At 39.8% G+C, this 20938-nt stretch overlaps 1 protein-coding gene across 2 annotated transcripts in view; it reads right to left on the reverse strand.

The window, feature by feature from the left end:
• Positions 1–6708: 6708 nt before the first annotated feature.
• Positions 6709–20938, reverse strand: part of ephb1 (EPH receptor B1) — a 165791-nt gene continuing 151561 nt past the window's right edge. For both annotated transcript variants that reach the window (XM_005721271.1, XM_013912804.1), the window contains exons 13-17: positions 14828–14977; positions 12684–12877; positions 11694–11849; positions 9298–10808; positions 6709–7154 (exon numbers count right to left, since the gene is read on the reverse strand). In XM_005721271.1, the coding sequence (XP_005721328.1) occupies positions 10700–10808; positions 11694–11849; positions 12684–12877; positions 14828–14977 (609 nt within the window). In that variant the 3' untranslated portion in view covers positions 6709–7154; positions 9298–10699. The remainder of the gene's footprint in view (positions 7155–9297; positions 10809–11693; positions 11850–12683; positions 12878–14827; positions 14978–20938) is intronic.

Genomic DNA, 20938 nt, shown 5'->3' on the forward strand with positions numbered 1-20938 from the left:
GGCATAAAGGGAATGATACATGGGGATTCTATATATCACATTATTTTATAATTGTTTTGTACATTACAGTAACGGGTTATACTATTTTAAAATACACAGGTTTTGGGGGATTTCTTAGGGATACTTCCTTTCTTAAGGGAAACATCTTGCACTTGTTTTACTTCATTACAAACGTCTTAGAGTGTGTTTAAAAAGAAAAAAGATAATAAAATTAACATATACAAAATTCAATACGATCGCTGCCCAGAATGAGCTGCCTTAGTGGAGATTTGTATTCTCAAAGTGCTTCTTGTTTATCATTCATTTCTGCCTACTCTGCACATACATCGATAAACGTGTTTACTGAGGCATTTCATAGTATGAAAATAATTAAAATAATATGTTCATTTTTTTACACCAAAGGAGGAACTATTATATAAAAGAGTCCTCTTGTGGATCTTTGTTTTTTTTGTTACTTCTCAGCCATCCATAATTTGTATGTTTTTGGTAAACCAATACGCATCAGAAAACAACACGAGCCTCCACAAAGCATTTTGTGCTCTGGACTTTTCCGAGGCCACTAAGATTACTGCAAATATGGAAAGAGCTTACTGAGGTCCTGCAGGCAGCATGTGCTGAGATTAGAGTTTAGGCTATGAACAATCCCACTAGGCGAGCAAGCAGTCACTTGAGATTAAAAAAAATGTTTTAACTCAAGTCATGTTACTTTTGTTGGGTTTTCCTAAATAAATGTTATTTTAAAAATGCATAGACACACGCAGGTAAGTATCTGTAAATAAAAATACGACTTGAAGGATTTGTGAAATGCTTACTTTCAGTTCTAGCATTCCCCCACTGCAAGTCTTTGTCCCACAGTTCACTATGTTCCTGCATCGTCCTTCACTCAGTATTCACATCGAGATTCTACTCTTCACACTTGGATCTGCACCGCTGGATGGATTGCTTTTTCTCCAACTCTCTCCCTTTCTATCTGCAGGAGTTCCCTGCTGCGCACCATCCTTTCTTGCAGGTGATTGCTCAAGGAATATTGATTAAGGCAAAGATTTGCTGCTGAGAAGCCACTTTTCAAACTTCCTGTGACTTTAATGTGAAAAAAAGTGATGTGACTCCCTCATCAGTGATAAACACCCTGTTATGGATGAAGTGTACTTTAAAGAGAAGACTGTCTGTACGAATCTCTGTCTTCATCTATTTGGCTTTTTGTCAGCCTCAGTATGTCTATCTCATCCCATTTGTCTTACACACATACACTCACAAGGCAGCTTTCACACCTAATATAACGTAGAGCTTCTTGTCAGGAAAGCAATATCTTCCTCTGTCTTTCTAATTGCTCTGATTAAAGTGACAAACAGGCTCATTTTAGCTAAAGGCATATAGGGAAGGATACTATTAAGAATGTCACCACATTACATCTGGTCATTACATCTGTTTAACTATTAGGGGAACAATAGCAGGCAATTAAACCATTTACATGACCTTGAACTCTTATGAACTGCTGCAATTATATCTCCTGAGTGGTTGTATTTGTTGTACATTTTATTCAACAGACAGCAACCAAATTTCAGTTTCAACAAACCTCGGTTAATCAAAGCCGTCTTCTCCAAAAGATATGAAAACATACTGCTCACTGAGCTGGGAAGCGTGCTAACTTCACTGCAATATGGTCAGAGGAAACGGGATTTTGGCAAGTTGTTAACAAGACAATATGTTCATTTTGATTAAACGTCTAATTCTTAGGTGAAAAACGAAAGTGAATGCCTGTTTTGTGTTAATGATAATCCTTTCCTGCACATAAAGAGTGGAACAACATAGTTGAAGCCAGGGATGCAGCTCTTAGCCAGACTGTGATATCTGGTCTGGTTTTGGTCATCCAAACTGGAAGACAGAGAGAGAGAGAGAGAGAAAAGACATACTATACTCAAAAAGAAAATTGACTTTTCCTTTAGGGGAGCAGTTGATAGGTAAACACAAAGAGCGACTTAGCAATCCTAGAAAATTGTTATGTTTTTTCTTACTTCACACTGCATGGAGCAAGTCCATCTGCGCTACATAGTGATGGTTGGTGTGATAAGATGTAAAAAAACAACTTCAGACTTCCAGCCAGCTCGGACATGCTGCTGTTTCACCTGCTGGTGCTTGAGCATCAATTTTAAAGTCAGGTTTGTGTTTGTGAGTGTATGTCTGTTTTGTTTTTGTTTTTGTTTTCTGTAATTCTAATGTGGTAACTACACTATACTAGACAGATTTATCTAAATTAAAAAGTGTTACCAGCTAAAAATGGGTTTGGATTTCTCCTTGCAACGCTAAAATCTCATTCTATTCTGAAGAATGAAAAACAAGCTAAAGGTCTGTATTGTCTGATATAGTAACTGGCGCCTTCGTTTAGTTTAACTGCAGGAAGAATCTGACCTATATTGGAAGCAGGCTTCCATTAGAGGCAGCTTTTTGTTTTAGGTTTTGATTTTGGATTAAGTGATAACACCAGTGTGACAAAGCTTCTGTCTGATATGCTTCCGTTTGTTTGTATTGAGGCTTTGACTATTTAACATAATAGTAAATCACTAAACAGACAGATAAATGTCTCAAAAAAAAAACAAAAAACAAATTAGGCTGGTTGTCTTCCTTTCACTCACAGCACTCTTTATATACTCATGTACACAAACATAGGTATAGTTATCAAACCAGGTCTCTCTCCACCTGTGTCAACACTATGCTAATCTAATGTGAAGTTACATAAAACGCAACACAAACTGTGCATGTAGCAAAATGACAAACATAGAAAAGCTCATTCCCAAACTGTGCTACACATGAGAAACTTCACACCCTCTTTGGGATGCTACACATTCACTGCTCATCAATTTCACATTTAAAGCCAAAAGCATTTCATTTCCTAACAGAGTTTTATGGTAAAACATTGGCAGAAATATGAATGTGCAAAAAAAAAAAAAAGACTTAGGAAAAGAAAAGAATGGATTTTAAGGCAATGCACATCATAATGACATTCATTAAAACAAATTATGGACATGGCTTAGCTTAATAATACAATTAATGCTATATTGGATAAAACACAGTACGCTCCTAAATTCAGTAGCTTGTAGAAACCATCTTCAACAGCAATAACTTTTTTGTTGATGAATTGAGGAGGAACTTTAACCCACTCTTCTTCAAAACCTTCTTTCAGTTAATTAAGGTTTGTGGGTTTTTGTTTATGCACAGGTTTCTTAAGGTCCTGCCACAGCATTTCAATCAGATTGAGGTCTGAACTGGATCATTGCAGCCCTTTGACTCTTCTTTTCATCATTTTGTTGTAGATTTGTTGCTGTGCTTGCGATCATTGTACTGCTGTGTTACCCAGTTTCAGCCGAGCTGTGTATACTCTATATAGGTTATACGCAAACAGAGTTTATGTCTGACTTAATGACTGTAAGTGCCCAGGTCCTGTGGCTGCAAATCATCACCCCTCCACTACTGTGCTTGACAGTTGGTATGAGGTCATTGTGCCACTATGCTGTGTTTGGTTTTCACCAAATGTGGTGCTGTGCATTATGGCCAACCATGTCCACTTTGGAGAAAGCATTATTTCTGAGGTTTTGTGGGTTGGTAAGATGCAATTTTGCAAACCTAAGTTGTGCTGACATGTTCTTTTTTTAGAGAGAAGATGTTTTCTCCTGGTGACCCTTCTAAACAAGACATACTTCAGTTGTTGTCTAATTATATTATTATGGACTTTGTCATGTAACCTGCTGCCTTAGCCCTGTGGAGTTTGAGATGTAGCTCTCTGAGTTTTTGCACTTCCTTTGAGCTTTGCACCGACTTTGGGGTGCATTTGCTGACTTGGCTCCACTCTTGGGAAGACTGGCAACTGTCTTGAATGTTTCCCATTTGTGAATAATCTTTGGAAATGGTCTTATAATCCTTCCCAATTTGATGGACAGCAAAAGTTCCTTATTATTTGCATGTTCCTTATAACATCTGCTAAAGACCGGATGATTTTTAATGTCCTGATACATATTGAAGGAGGTTTTTCTTTTTCATTTTTATCATTACACAAAATTGTAATTTTTGGATTATTTAAAGGCCATTTGACATCCAAATGAAATGAAGACAAAGTGAGGTTTTTGATCCATTTTCAGTTTATTTCTTTATACCTGATTCCCTGGAGAAGAAAAAAAATTGCAAATAAACACATCAGCAATGACGCTGCCTGAAATTTGCATAAATGTGTCAGTGCATTAAAGGCATCATGGATTCTGATCTTCATTTTCCCAGGAGACTAAGGCTCATGCCTTATCTCTTCTTTGCATGAATAACCTCCTCGAGTTTTGCCTCTTATATCTACATGAAGTCTATATTTTCTAGGTGTTTGTAGTAGAGAGACTCTTGTGTGGCTCAGAAACTTGATTTTGAAGCTCATGAAAGTTTATTTACCTCATTTTAATCATAGCTTTTCCACATATACTCTTACTACTATTATCATTGTTTGTTCTATACACACATCTCCAAGCAAACATCAACCAATATGCGAGGGCATTTTCTTTTAATCTCCTACAATCACAAAATACCAAAAGAGAGCGTATTTTCTGAAAGTACTGCATTTCTTTCACACGCTGGAGTTTCAGAGACTGAAAATTCATGCATAATTTCTTGAAGACAGAAGTTATGACAGAGAGAATTATTACACTGACATATTTATTTTCTTTTACGGCTCATTAGATGTTGTATATGTCATTCACTGTCAGCATCAAGTAATATTTGATAAATCCAATTAAAAAAAAAATAGAAAATCCAGAATGCAATCATTTGAAAATCTCACAAACCCATACTTTATTCACAAATGAAAACATAGAAACATCAATTTAAAGATTTTTTTTTTTTTTGGCATTTTGCTTTTTGCAGATAGTCAAGGTGGAGACAGACAGGAAAGTGCATAGAGAGACAGAGGAAGACCTGCAGCAAAGGAACATCCAAGGCTGCTGCTTTCTGGCCATGTGGCGTATGGCCCACACACCCACTGAGCTAAACTGGCGCCCCAACATCAAATGTTTAAACCGAGTAAGAAAATGTACAGGACCATCTTTACCACTGTGTAATATCCTATTCTTTTAACTACAGGCATTAAATGTCTGGGGACAGAGGAGACCAGCTGGGAGTGGAATGTTTTCCCATTCTTTCCTGTTCTAGGAATCTTAGCAGCTCAACAGTCCTGGCTCTACTTTATTACATCTTTTCATTTTATGGTCCATCAAATGTTTTTAGTTGGCGAAAGGTCTGGACTGCAGTTCAGCATCCTCATGCTATCAGAGATGTGGGCTTTTGAACTGAGCACTGATAATTCTAAGTCCCTCTCCTCTTTCTTCCTTTTAGCTCAGTTTAAATGAGCTTTGGCTCAGATAAGGCGGCAGTGTTTCTGGATATAGCTTTAACCTGCATTTTTGGATGGCACTGTGAAGTGTGTTTACAGACTGTGATTTCTGGTAGTGTTCCTGGGAAAAGTGCAGTGATTTCTATCCCAGAATCAGGCCTGTTTATCGGCCTGAGGGCCTGAAGATCATACAGACTTTTTCATTTGTCGCTTGTGCACAGTGATTACTCGAGATTCCCAGAAACATTTGATGATATTATGCACTGTGTATTCACAATTTTACATTGAAGAACATGCAGACTGATGAACTGCTCATCTTTGCTTCTGAGAAACTGCCTCTCCAAGATGCTCTTTTTATCCCCACTCATGTTACTGACTTGCTACTAGCTAAGCAAAACTTCCCTCTAGCTTTTTTTTTTTTACTACCACTTACTTTTCCAGCCTTTTGTTGAAATGGTACATTTTCTCTGTTTAAACATTTAATACATTTTTTCAAGTTTTACACGGCTTCTTTCCAACTTTTTTTTGGACTTAGGTTTGTAAATACATCCACATTTTTAATTCTCCAATTCCTTACAAAACAACCTCAACCACCTATTCGGTTTCATCCTTTCATACACTTCAATAAAAATAAATAAAAAGTGACGACTGAAACACTTTATTTAACATAACAAATTTGAGAAGTGAGAAAACTGACTGTTTCATCTTGTTGGCTTCCTCTTTTTTTTGGCACAGCCCCTGCACAGCAGTCTCTCTGCTAATATGAATCTGGATGTTATCAATCAATTAGAGTCAATAAACAGCTATGGAGCAATGCTGTGAGTTGGATACATCCCTATATCTTTTGACTCACCTCATTAACCATATCATTACTGTGTAGCATGCTTTCCGGCGTGTGAAGTGCCCTAGAAGTGTCTCTGTGGCAACTAGGAATTATGAGAGTAGTGAAACTGCTGGTGGGGTTTTTATTCATGTGGCTGAGAAACAAATACTATATAAGATTTCAGATGGGAGGATAATTTCCACTAGTTTGTCATAATAATGTCACTTTTTAATTTTTATTTTTTTTGGAGAGACATTTTTTGTGTTTGCATGTAATGCGAGTGACTGCTCGTTTATTAGTGGCTGATGGCTTTTAACATGTGCTGCCAGCCAGACTGTGGTGACAAAAGCTGTTTATTTCCTTAGCCATTATGAAGCCAAGCATTAGACGTCACACCACACTCAAGCACAGTGCTGACAAGGATAGGGATACTGGATAATAACCTTCCTCTCTCCTTTCTTGACTCACTATTAATGAAAGCAGAATTATCGTCCAGTGAGTCACAGACTCTGATGTGATTGACTTGTTTTCCAAGGCGTTTATTGAGTGCATTTTAGTACAATAGTTCTCAGAAAGTTACAGCTTACAAACTCTTGACACATACTTGTCACAATTTACAAGTGGCTGCTATACACAAACTAAAAAAAAAGAAAGAAAAAGGAAACCAATGTACCTGTGCACACAATGTCTGTACACACAAATGTGCCTGATATGCATACATCCATTCTCTCTTGAACACACAAACAAATAAACTGTGACATGTGCACACTCACAGTCAGCTCCCCCCATCCACTGCTCATCACACAGAGAGAGGTTGTGACTGGCATACTCAAAGCTTTTGGCTTCACCTGTTCTCACTGGCCCGCTGCGATTCTTCTTGGTGTTCACTGTGCGCATCCATGAGAATATAATTGTGAAGTGCCGGGTGTATGCCGGTTTTATAAGTGTGTAAATCTTTGAGTTCCCAGTCTGAAACAGAGGAGAAAAAGGAGAACGGAGAAGTTTAACGAGTTTCGTTTTGCAAGGAGTCACGCCAAATCATTTTCGGCCTCACGCCGTTCTGATCCATAAATGACAGGCATGATTTTTGCTGCTAAAAGCATCGTTGGTCACTTTTCAGACAGTTGCAGCACATGGAACGTTTAACAAGCAAGTTCTTGTGTTTTCTATCAGTGTGTGATGAATGGCTCCCATATGAAACAGCTTTCAGAGGAAGATGGCGAACCGCCTCTCCATTCATCACACTGGAGTGTCATTACAGTCAGATATTTAGAAAGACAAACAGAGCAAATGGAGAAAAAAAAAAGAAGAATTACACTTTTGTATAATGAATACGTTCTATCATCTCATTCACAGGCTCTTGGGTTGAAAAGCAAATACATGAGACTGAGCTGAATAGAGGACTAATGCATTCAAATTGATTCACTGGCTTCAGTGAAAGGGATTTATGCCAATCTTGAGGAGCTTGTGATTATATTTAGGAATACTTGGTAAATCAATGACTCGGAGAATTGAATAGAAAAAGCAATTGATTTTGCCCGTGAGCCAAACCAATTGCTTGATTACAGTATTTTCCATTACCAAACTAAAGCAAATTAACATTTATATAATGAAAGAGATGTTGCCACATAAACCACACTGTGAGATAAAAGAGTTTGATTCACTTCAATGAACTAACTTTCTTACTTTCATCAAAACCATCCTTTGTTCATGCCATGTCTGCCATGCAACCCCGCCCTCCTATTAACTGAATCATCCTCCTCTTTCTATCGCATATGCACACACTCTGTCGGGTTTCAGCCCACTTTCTTCTCATTAAGCATCAGCCTGGAAACCAGACGTGAGAATAAACTAGCTGAGGGTTCCTCAGTGTTTGTGTGTGTGCGTGCATGTGTTTGTGAGTGTATTTGTTTTTTATGCTCCCATCAATCTCCCTCCCCGTGGCTGATCAGATGCCCGTCAGACAGGGGGCCTTAGCAGGTGTTTTCACCCCTGCCTGGGCCCACTAGAGCATGGAGCCAACCATTTCTCAGGCCAGCTCTGGCCCAACTCAGCTCCAGACACAGCCCAGGACAGCTTGGTTACACCCAGGATAAACGAGCTGGAGATCTGCCAGCCAGCGGGAGTAGTCGGGGAGAGAGGGCAGGACAGACAGAGGAGGAGGAGGAGGATGACTTGAGAGGGCTAAGTACACTTAATAATCTGCTAATGGGCCTGCCATCAATTTCTAATTTTGGATGCAAGGTGGTTAGGACCGTCGTCACTCATGTCTGTTCAAATAGAGCCAAAAGGGATTTCAGCAGGGTCACAGCTACTGCAAAGAATTGATACCAAAATAGTCCATAATTGCTACAGGGCTGTTCTACCAAGCCTGTACTGAAAGATTGTTGACTCTCATTTTTAATGATCACCATTTTTAAAGGTTTTATTTGAACAACAATATTGCAATTCGTTTCCAAAAGCCTAGCCCTGAAGCAAATGACCAGCAAAAGGAAAAATAAGACTAACAGCAAAATCACAAGCATCATCATTGCCATGCTAAGAAAGAGAATCATCCTTGTGCACAACTCGGAACTATCCCTTAAATATATCCCAAAATAATGCCTTTTGGGAATAATGTAGAGACCTTACAAGATTAGTACATTTCTAAGTGACAATTCATGCAGCCAAGAGTTAGAGAAATATTCCCACAAGTACCGTGGCAATTTCCTTTAACTTGCCTAGCCATTTGGCAACTGCATATAGCATGAGTGCACAGATGAACTCAGCAGCTTAGCTACAGCAGTCGATTGGAGGCTGTGCTACGCTGTGAGCAGTGTGCCCATGTGGGCTGTTTAAGTCTGTGTGTTCCTCGAAATGGCATCGGGTGTCTGTTGGCAAACTTCAGCCCAGATGTTCATTTTTCACCGTGTAGAGAAATGATGCTGATTCGCAGTGATTTCCAGTGCCCGCTCTCCTATGCGTTTCAAACTCGCAGAAAATCTCACCACGGCCTAGACATTTGCAGCACCCACGAGAAACATTAACTAGATTTGCCCGAAATAAAATGTACCACATATAGAGCAACTCGACTCCAAGTTGTGTTCTTCCTGCGCGATCAGCTGGCACTCACCGTGAATTTGGGCCAGTCCCGGGGCAGGAAACGGAGGATCATTCCCCCTGTGGATGGTGCTGACCGCTCCCGAGACAAACAACAGGTCAAGAAAGAAGATGAAACATAAAACATATCTGTACAACTAAGTGCTCACCAGCAAGAGACAGCATGTGTACACCCACATTTAACATTACCCCCAGTTAATGGATAGTTTGTCAGTTATTTTAACTCCTACAGCAATTTTCATACAATTCTACAATACCAATTCTTCAGCCATTCTTTTTACATTTTCTCCAGTCAGCCCAAATTGTCCTTAAATCCCTGGAGCAACGAGACATACAATCCAGTGCCCATTGTTCAGTTATCCAAAGGAAACTGGAATCTAAACATTGCATGTGTCTCAGTCAGAATTCAGTCAACATGTCTTTGCCAAAATGCAAGCATAGAGTTCTGTACATACATATGCATTTATATCACCTTCAATATGAAGGTTTATTATGAAAGATATAATCATATTTAGCAAGAGATAAACATATTTATATTCTCTGAAAGTGGGTGGCTTGGGTTAAGAAGTCCTTTAGCAAGGCCCTCCACCCAAGACTCCACAGGTAGTGTTAAAGATAAAATACAAGTGGACTGCATCTTGCTATAATGATAAAACAGACAAACAAACACATGGTAAAGGATAAAAATATAACTAAGCTCTGATCTTTTTTTGTTTTTGTTTTTTTGTTACCTGTCCATTTACAATACACTTTTTAAAACATTTTTTAAACAAGTACAACATGATGTGAAAGTTGAAAATGGTGCTCTGCTGTACATCCCTGTATGCTTCTCCCTCTAATGATTTCCACTGGTAGGTGTTTTGTTTTGTTTTTCTTCTTTTTTTCTTCTTCTTCTGGAACTTATTTCCCGCCAGGTCAAGGCATCTTCATTGCACAGACTGAAGACAGGATGGGTAAAATCACACGTCACATGTTTCTAAATGCCTCACGTTTCAGTTTAAAGTTTTAACACCTTCTAGTCCACATGAAGCAGAAGTACAGTATCACTCACTTTACCACAGTTTGAAACTCTGAGAAGTTCTTTGTGTTGATGTCTGATTGTTGGTTATTTTGGTTCAAAATGGAATGAATGGTAGTTCATAACCACAACAACGGACATTGATTTCCCTTTTGTGATGAATGGATAAACAGTATCAAGTCTGGACCCTGAACTCCTGTCGTGGATTGCATGAAGTGTGACAGCTGTTAACCATGTGGAAGTGTAGACCCTGGTCTCCTGTTGTCATGATAGTGGATTAGATTAAGACAATAGTTTCGACTCTGGCGCGTTCCGATGGATCGGGGGTCATTCGAGGGCTGCTATTTTTGTTGGTCCTTCGAATGCTGCCTGTTCCATGGCACAGCGCCTCCGGTAGTCATGCCATTGGCGTAGATGACTGGCTCATCTGCACCCTCATGGACTGGATATTAGTAAGGATTTTCTTCTGGTGGCCTGCCAGGGTCACTCCTATTCTCAGCAAGTCTCTACAGAGAAAGAAACATGGAGACAGAAAGTGAAAAGCAGGGTATTTTTGTTTCTTTCCTTTTTTTTTTTGTAGAAAAACACAGGATCTCCAATAATTTGGAGTTAGAATAGATGATCTGAGTATGAAGTGCAAACACCTGCAAGAAATCCCCCATCACAACTCAACGAGCTCACACGGACTTAACGTCACTACAAATGAACGCACAATTTCAGAATGGAAAGCTAGTAGCAATGAACAAAACCCACAAATTTACTAAATTAATTCCATCTCTGTGAGAAGACGCAGTAGTGCGTGTTGCTTTGAATTGCAAAGACATTGCAGAAATGCTACCAGGCCCCGAGCATATATTTTTAATAAAAAAATGTTGGAATGAATTTACATTTTCAACATAATTTTGTAGGCCAAGCAACACTGTTAATTAAAACGGATGAAGTGCAATATTTGTGTCTGTTGGTACCACAAGTGCTTTGAGAAATGCTGTCATGACCAGCGCTTTGAAGCACTTCACAGACACAGCAGCGGCAGCAGAAGTGAAAATATGCATCTTTAAAATGTGTATATAGAGGATACACATTCATGTCTTTTTTTTTTTTAGAACACTGTCAACACAAAATGTTTAATTATTAGTACAGATAAGAGTTGTAATACATAGCTTGCAAAGATGTAAATTTTCTTACCACGGTGAGTGCGTTATTTCGTCTTACAATGTGTTGTATTTTTAATTCCCACCGAGGCTTTAACTTTGATGCAATCACTTGAGTCACTGGGTGCATTTATGCTAAAAATACATGCACTTGACACTGAGTCATTTTATAAAAGTGTGCCCATCAAAAGCTATATGGGTCTGAAAACCCGTCATTTGCACACAAGCAGTTGAACTCACTCTGAGGTCATTTGTGCCACCAGCTGCAGGGAGGTAAAGCCTGAGTTGAGGAAGTTGTCTCTGTACTGGCTCATCTTGATGGCAGCGAGCCAGTCCTCGACTGAGCTGAAGGTGTTGACGTCGGGTATGGATCTGTCCAGCAGTGGCTGAGAGGGCCTGGTGCAGAGGAGAACACCAAGAGCAAGGCGGGGAGGAAGATGAGATATAGTTGGGCTTTGATGCAATATTAAGCACAGACTTAAAGAGAAGGAGAGTAAAGCTGATACTGGTGTTTTCATGGGTGTGTGCCATAGGGTGCAAGAGAACTAGGGAGAGAGAATTTATTAGTGAATATTGGAATGTATCTCAAATATAAAGTGTAAAGGGATTCAGTATCATGAGGCACATCTGCCACTCCTTCTTTGAATGCCACACAAGAAAGATTTTCTGCAGGTAATCGGTAACTGGTCGCAATTGCTTGGCTTTAAAATATGTGGAAGCCTGGAAAAAAAGTAGTGCAGGAACCTGAAACTCACAGTTCACGGACAGACAGACCACATTCAATCTGGCTGACGCTGAGAGAAACTGTGAGGACGGGTGCCAGAGATTGTACAAAACAAGTCCAGTATTTCACAAAAAAGTAAGGAAAAAAAAATACGTGCTCTGAATGTGTTCTGAAAATATATGTAAATGAGGTGTTTCATTCCATTTTTTATCTTTTTGAAAACGTGTTTTGCTCCATCTTCACGGGGTAAAAAAGTGAGAGTTCCTGAAACCAGTGTTTAGGTTGGATAAGAAGGAGGAAAAGTGCAGTTTGACGCAATCAATAGCAATAAATTCATGCTTAATTCATGAGAAGATAAAACGGTGCACATATGCATGCTGGGCTCATTCGAAACAAACAGTGTGTTAAAGACTACATGCATAAGGAGAAGCGTCAGTGTATACTTAATGTCAGTTTTTGGATCAATTTGTTTCTTACGTGTACAAATTATTATTTTTTTTACTCACACTGCAGGAATATTGGCTACAGCTTTGAGGCTGGCGGGGTTACGGATCATCTTATCCAGAGTACTGACGATGTCTGTGAAGCGGGGTCGCACGTTGCGGTCTTTTTGCCAACAGTCCAGCATCAGCTGGTGCAAGGCGCTGGGGCAGTCCATGGGTGGTGGCAAACGGTAGTCCTGCTCAATAGCATTAATTACCTATGAGAGAGAAAGCAAGATGTTGTCTCTTACAAATGAAGATAGCTGCTAATTCCACACCATATACCGCACTTGCAGTATGTCTCTCAAACACTTACTGTCAGTAAGAGTGTTTTCTACAAGCTGGTTACATTTTTTTAATAATTTGACTTATTTTATGGCTGAAACTCAATCCTGCCTCATCACAATGCAACAAGAACCCAACTGCAACCCTCCCCATATGGACACTCCCTCTGGTCAATAAAGTGACAGTTTGCATTCAGGATGATGTGCCCTTCCTCTTGACTCTATCCAATCACATATCACTCCTATAGGACAGATTGAGGAAAGAGAGAGGACAGAGAGCAGGGGCAGTGTCACTAGAAAGGAGCCCCTGGGGGGGATGGGCAGATTGCATATAATTAACACTGTGAAGTACAGCCACTTGACACATGACTTTTAAAAGCTTCACAAGCTATCAGGACTCATTAAAAAGACGTTATGACAAAGAATTTAAGGGCAGTTAGAGTAAAAGACTTCTATTATATAAGTTTGATCAGAACTTGACAGAAGTGGAGTATCTTCACCTTGTTTTGTTTTCTTTGTTAGTTATAAAAGGTTTTATGTTAAATAACGCATAGACAATGAGATCACTTTAGATATATTTAAAGGAAATATGCAATGTTGATTCAGTAGCTACAAAAGCAGACACTGCAAAGACTAATGATTACCAAGATTGCTGCAAATTGATGGAACTGGTGCTCACAAATATCCACATTATCCACACTGTCTGTAGATTTAATCTTTTTTTCTTTTTTTTTTTTGCTTACTTGCAAGATGAAAGTCTGATGAAAGATCGTGTGTAAAAGATAGTCATTAAAAGTTAGGTGCTGCTCTGTATATCGCCAGCTCCACCCTGGAGTTGAGTGCACCTCAGCAGATTCTTGACAAATGGTGCATTAGAGAAGAGAACGCACAAGTGAGGGGATATGAGTTAGGAGGGGGTATAGAGAGGGGCTTTGATGCAATATTAAGCAAAAGGGATTTCAAGAGAAGAGGAGAAACAGAGGTTATGGTGTTTGTGTGGATAAGTGAGAGGATGCAGGATAGAGAAAGAAAGTGTGTGCGTGTGCGTGCGTGCGAAAATTTTTGTGAGAGTGTGTTTTAAGTGTGTAAGAGAGTGTGGACTGAGCAGCCGGACATGCTGAGTAGTGCTAGTCCCACCAGGCAGTGTTTGCTGCTGGCCCACTGAGGCAACATCTGCTGGTTTGGACGGTCCTTGTGGAGCGAGGTCCATAGAGGCCTGATGGTTGGCTAGTTGTCACACTAAGGGAGCTAAGGGAGAGAGACCTCATAGTATGGGACTATATCCAATGGTTGCGCGTGTTTGTGTTGGTGCCTGTGAGCGTGGACGTTATCCAAGCGGACATGGGGAACAAAGCAGAGCTCTCAGCAATCATTCATTGCTCTCAAAAGCTGGCCAGGAAGGAAAGGGGATAGTGTGAGGCTGTGCCCATAATAAGTCTGCTTTCAAAGTCAGAGTCAAGGGCATCTTCAGTAATGATGCTTTGTGATGCAGGCTGATAAAAATGTGTGATTTATTACAGCTTCCTCCCTTATGAGTTACCCTTGATTGTGTATCTATAACCGCATCTGTACGGAAATGGCTGTTCAATTTAATGAGGCTGTTTATTCAGATTCAGGTTTATTCTTTGTTCTATCGGAACTCGGAGACATGATAAAACTTAACTTAGATGTTGAGTTTTTGGGAACATCTCATGAAATGAGCGCTTAAAATCTTTAGTGCTGATTTTATGTTTAATTAGTACTTAACTGACTTTGTGTTGTACTACACCTGCTCGTCCCAACTGACTTGAACTCCATTTACAGTGTAATATCCTGCCCAGACATGCTTTTTCAAAATGCAATCGTAATATTTAAGAAAGTATTTGTGTAGTTTTAACCACTTACATCCTGGTTGGACATGTCCCAGTAAGGCCTCTCTCCAAATGACATCACCTCCCACATGACGATGCCGTAACTCCACACGTCACTGGCCGAGGTAAATTTTCGGTAAGCGATGGCCTCTGGTGCTGTCCACCTCACTGGGATCTTCCCACCCTAAAAGAATAATAAAAAAAAGAGTTGAATTTCTAAGTTTAGATTACACATATTACAAAAAAATGGGCGTAGCTTTAAACCTCCATTCTTTTAAAAGGCCAACAGGGGTAATACACGTTGTTGCAAATAGACTTCAGTTCCTCTAAAAGTCTATGAGAAAATGGCTTTCTGATGTGATTTGACTTGTCTGTGGTGGGTGTGGTTCAGGAAGTTGTCTGAATCAGAAGATCAGTGGTTCGATCCCCGGCAGTCTGCACATCAAAGGTTCCTTTGATTCTGAACCCCGAGTATCCCCTGATGGATGCAACCATGTGTGTGCGCAAATATTAGATAAGGTGCTTGGATATAGAAAAAAAGCTCTTGGATGAATGAGGCTTACAATGAAAAGCATTTTGAGCGCTCAGTCAGAGTAGAAAAGCACTATGTAGGCATATTTCAGGTCATACTATATAAAACATTAAGTCTATTTAGTAAATTATGGTCAATTCGAAGCTGAGAAAAGAGGATTATCCAGTAAATGCTCATTGGCTACAGACTTGTGATTGACAGGTCAGTAGCCAGCGAACGTGTGGTTTCACAATCTGATCTGCCACTCGCCATCAGATCCAGTTTAAACATGTCAAGACAGTGACGCAAAAAGTGCTCATCTTGAGGCATAAAAACAGTGATGTCACAGTAGCTACATCCATCCTTTACACTGTCTATGGCTGAGATCACTCTCTTACAAAACAATATTCTTTTCAGCTTTAGTATGCTGAAGTCAGCCCCTTTCCTGAAACCCACATCAGTACTCTCAGCTGTTCTAGTCTTTAACTCTTTATTCTCTCATCCAGCAAGTGCAGCCAAAAAAACAGGGAGGATTCTGCCTCAATATCAGCAGCATCCAACACTCATCAACCAACTTTGCATTTAGTATATCCTTTCTCATACTCCAGTTTTAATAAAAGAAGATAGGACCGGTTTTCTGTGCATACACCGAACACCTCTGCCTGTAATTGGGCTACGTGAGCCCCCAGGCAAACCATGCACCCTGTTGATTGAAATTGACAGCTGCTTGTTTCCCATCACACACACGTGCACACATACACACATACAGGCGCAGTGGGATAACATATGCACAGGCACAGAGAGGATTGTGCCACCCACACACACACACACACACACACACACACACACACACACACACACACACACACCTCCCCCCACTGGACCTTCCCTTATAGCTGAGTTGAGCTTGCCACCAGTTTAATAATGCCAATTAGCTGAACCTGAGCATTTGCAGATAAGCTGCTGTTGGAAACAAACCCAGGAGAAACCTACACAGACCACCCTGTTCCCTGCTGACTTTCTAGGAACGACAGGAGAAGAGAAGAACCACAGGGAGAGGCGGGTGGAGGCAGAAAAAAAAAAAGGGAAATGAATAAGACACCGAAAAAAATGGTGATTTGGGGTGTTTTCATAATGCTGGCTCACATGAAATGTTGAACAATACTAATGCTAAACAGGCTTATTCATGCATAAATGTCTGTGTTTAATTTTGGATTACAGAACACTGTCACATGGCGCTGCAAGAGGTGGAGAGGCTGACCTCATTAGCGAGCACCTCTTTGACCTTGGAGACGTTGCTGACCCCGAAAAGAGGTTTAATATCTGACCTTGAGTGGTGCTAGATGCAGAGACAACGCTCTGACTGAGCGCATCAGCCGGTGAAGAAAAAGCACTGAAGAAAGTAGACAATGCTGCAGTGTGTGGTTGCGGGAGTGTGTGACACGCACAAAATGAGAGAACAAGCAAGAAAGGAAGAGAGGAAGAGATCAATAGATGAATAAAGGCTATATAACCCCACTGACTTCAGCGCTTTTCTCATATCTCAAGACTAGTTCATATCTGAATCGTTTCATCTAAACTGAGACCCAAGGGCACTTTCTCTTGCTCTTTCTTTTCTCTTAGGGCAATCGAACTACACTGATACAGGCAAAGCATTGCCCCCTGCAAAAATATAAAATGACTCATTTTCTCCTTTTTCATCTGTCACACTGTCGGGGCCAATGCTTCACATCAATTATTTTGTCTGGACGAACATATATGAGATGAGCAATAAATGCAGAATAACACAAAAATAAAACAGCTGCTCCAAGCACAAAAAAAAAATAGCTTTCTATTACGTCCTCGCTTTGTCATTACTTGCTTACTCCCTTCCTCGCTTTGTACATCTGGTCTCATGCCCCAGGACCCTGTTGGGATATGAGCTCAGTGTCGTTGGAATGGCCTGAGCAAAGACACAGGCTTCACAAGAAGCTTCCTGTGCGCCTCCAATGAGACAGACATTAGTAATAACATTTCCAAGGCGGGTGAGTCAGAGGCAGCTATGCAAACCCTTAGTAATTACTGCTGTGGGCCAATGATAACTGCCAAAATCCGGCTTTAATAACATGAATTGCTGTGGAGTCCATGCATACAGGGAAGAAGGCAAAAACATAATAAAAAGCACTGGTGTATTTATTTTTTTATATATTTTTTTCAGTAGAAAAAGCATTAATACCAAGGGAGACGAGTTAGAGGTGTAGCAGAAGTGATGTTGGGAATTAAAATAGACCTAATGTCAACACAAAAGTACAAATGCTTTTGCGTAGCCTTGAAGCATTGGGGTGCGTGGGGGGTTGGGTGTTTATAATACTGTGTGGGCTACTGAAAAAGGAACAAGCTGTTTTCTGTTTGCCTTGAAGTGAAATATTGCCCCTTAAGCAGAATTCACACACTCCAATTATCTTGGACAGTTAACTGAGAATCTGTGTGTAGATGAGCCAAAATGCACAGCAAGATTTGCACCTGCACAATGTCTAGGCCTTGACGATACCAAGTGATGCTCCCTCGGTAATAATAAAAAAAACGCAACAACAACAATAAAAAAACAAACAAACTGGGTGACATTCAGTGCCTGAATTCCTGGGAGGTTTGAGTCTAGCTTGTAATAAATAAGTAAGCTGCTTTTGGTTTTTGTTGTTTTTTTGATTTTCACACCCGCCCTCGTATTGTTTTTTTCTTCTGTTTACTAAATTTGATCACATCAGAATTTTTGCTTCCTTTCTTGTTTTTTTTCCTCCCCTCCTTTTGGCTATTTTAACGATTGTAGCTCACGCAGCAAGCCATTTTTGCACACATGATTCCCTTCAGCATACCTCGAACAGACTTTGCCATACAGTATGTCACCCGAGTAAGATTAAAGTAATGTGACTGGTTTCCACCTGGTTGTGGCTGCCTGTGACAGGTTGTGACCAGCTTTGACAAGCTAGTGATGTGTTTGAAGTGCATCTGTAAAGGAGATGCACCGTGGCTGTCATAGCGAGACAAGCATGTTCTCATGACAGCTAGGTCTTAAAGATAAAGGATAAACATTTGGTGGTCAGGTAATGTGTGTACTTATTGGTGTCTGTTATGGTCCCCTGGCTCAGCAATATCAGTGTGTGGGTGTGTGTGTAGATAGTAGGATATGAAACACCTGTCATGTCTTTGCAGCAGCTCAGGATACGAACCACCAACATGCCAGATAGCTTCATGTAGACTGTCACTGACATGGTGATGCAGAATGGAGTAAAATCTAGAACACATATACCTGTCACAGCACAATCAACAGTCACCACTAATATGCAGCAAAATCACAGATAAGCTTACCGGAATTTAGAAAAAATAAAAATAAAAAAGCCCAGTGTTTTGCCTTTTTCACTCATCTTATTTCACTTCACAGAAGCTATTTAGAGATTCTAAATAAACGTTCTCCTTCGTGTGGAAGACAAATATGTAGAGCTCCCTCTCCGTGTTTTCATTTCTCCCCCATTCCCTCTTTTCCTTGCCTTTACTCCTCCAACTTCGCTAATCCATTTCCAAACAATGCACACTGAAATGGACTTGAGCACATTTACTTAGGCTGGAGAGAGTGCTCCATCAACATCGTTTTAATGAAATCCTGAGAGCAACGATCTGCCCTGGATGTCTGCCCAAACAGATGAAGAAAGAAGAGCGAAGGAATGGAGAGGAAAGGGGCAGAAAGAAAGAGTGACACAAAGAGACGGATAGAAAATAGAACAAGAAATTTAAAAAAAGAAAGAAAGGAAAGTGGGTTGGTGACTCAGATGTTGGTTTCTCAGATCCCCATGGGAATGTCTGATGGAGGGAAGGACATAGGTCTTTATGTACAATGAGGTAATGCAAATCTTGAGGGAAGCATATTTCAGAATGCACTCTCTAAAGATCCCAAATAGGCTGGCATTCAACAACAATCTCCTTCTGCTGTCAGATTTAATTTAGTAAATACATTTTAAAATGTGTCCAGTAAAGCAATAAAGAACAGATAGTGTACTATTTTAATAATGTATAACTCTAAATAAACCAATATAACATCTATCCAAACTCTAAGCCAGTGAATTTATAACTTCAGGTATCCTATTTATTGTTTTAAGCTATCAAATACATTTATGTAAAACAAACACAGTTAATTTTATAACTACTCATAACAGTTGGAAAACATTTGTAATCAAGAGTGTTTATGCTTCAATTATCCTGAAGGTGGATATAAACACTTTTAAATATAAACTTAGCACGCATATATGTGCTTTGCTGCTCAATTCTTTGGCTTTTCTAGAATGGACCTAAAACAGCTGTTTAGGCTGTTTAGGCTGTCAAAGCTTCACTACCAAAGGATGCAAGTTTTTGTTTTTCCCAGCTATACGCCCACGGTGCTATACAACTTTGTGTGCGCCTTAGTAACACAACCATAGGATCTGTTTCTGTGTAATGCATTCAAGTTGTCTTTCTTTACTGCATCTGCATGTATAGCAGAGGAAATAATTCCCCCGCTGAGTTTGTTAGTTTGCTCACTTATAATGAAATGAACACTATCTAATTTTTATTAGGAGTTTCATTTTAATGGAGAGACAGAACATCAACCAAAAATCCAGAAAAAAACAAACAAATTACATAGAAGTTTTAACTTGATTGTATGTCATTGAGCGAAATAAATATTTCATCCCCAAGCAAGACATGACTCAGAGGTGAAACCCTTGTGGCGTTTCTTGTACTTGGTCACCAGGTTTGCACACATCTCAGGAGGGATTTTGGCCCACTCCCCTTTACAGACACTCACTAAATTATTTGGCAACTCAAAGCTTAACCTCCCTCCACAGGTTTTCTATAGGACTGAGGTCTGCAAGCTGGCTATGCTAGTTTATGACCTCAACGTACTTCTTCTGTGCCACTCCTTTGTTGTCTTGGCGGTATGTTGTGAGTCACTGTCATGTGGGAATACCTATTCATGACCCTATTCAATGTTCTGGCTCAGGGATCGACGTTCTGGGATTCACTGCTTGTCATTTCATTCAATGACATGCAAGTCAATTTATCACTTCAACACAACACTTTTTTTGTGGGGTTTTTTTTTTTGGGGGGGGGGGGGCATTCTGGCTCATTTCATTAAAATTAAACTACCATAAAAATGAGAAACTGTTCATTTCTTTATAAATGAGCAAACTCAAAAATTCAGAAAGGGATCAACTCAAACCACTGTAATAGAATATAGAGGAAATCATTTCATTTCAGAGAAAAAAAAATTAATAACTGTACTTTCTGTAGTTTTATTTTCTACTATATGTCCTTTTGACTTTTTACTCCTTTAATTGGTAATGTTCACCCTGCATCAGTAGCATTTTGCATTACGCTTAACTTACAGGCCTCGGCATATCTAGCATCTACTGACACGATCAAATTAACCCGAGCAAGTATTTCATTTTGCCTGTACTACTCTATGCTCATATTAGAAATTAACCTTTGTCCCAGAAATCTTTTTGCAGGATGCAAAAAATGGACAATTATACCCTCAGATGCACTTGCAGTTTTATCAAATTGTACCAAATCCTGAGCATGACAGCATATTTTAATGCTACTGGTATTTTGTAAAATAAAGTGCAT

The sequence above is a fragment of the Pundamilia nyererei genome, unplaced genomic scaffold (genome assembly GCF_000239375.1).
Source record: "Pundamilia nyererei isolate P.nyererei 1_Seehausen unplaced genomic scaffold, PunNye1.0 scaffold00004, whole genome shotgun sequence".
NCBI classification, from domain to species: Eukaryota; Metazoa; Chordata; class Actinopteri; order Cichliformes; family Cichlidae; genus Pundamilia; species Pundamilia nyererei.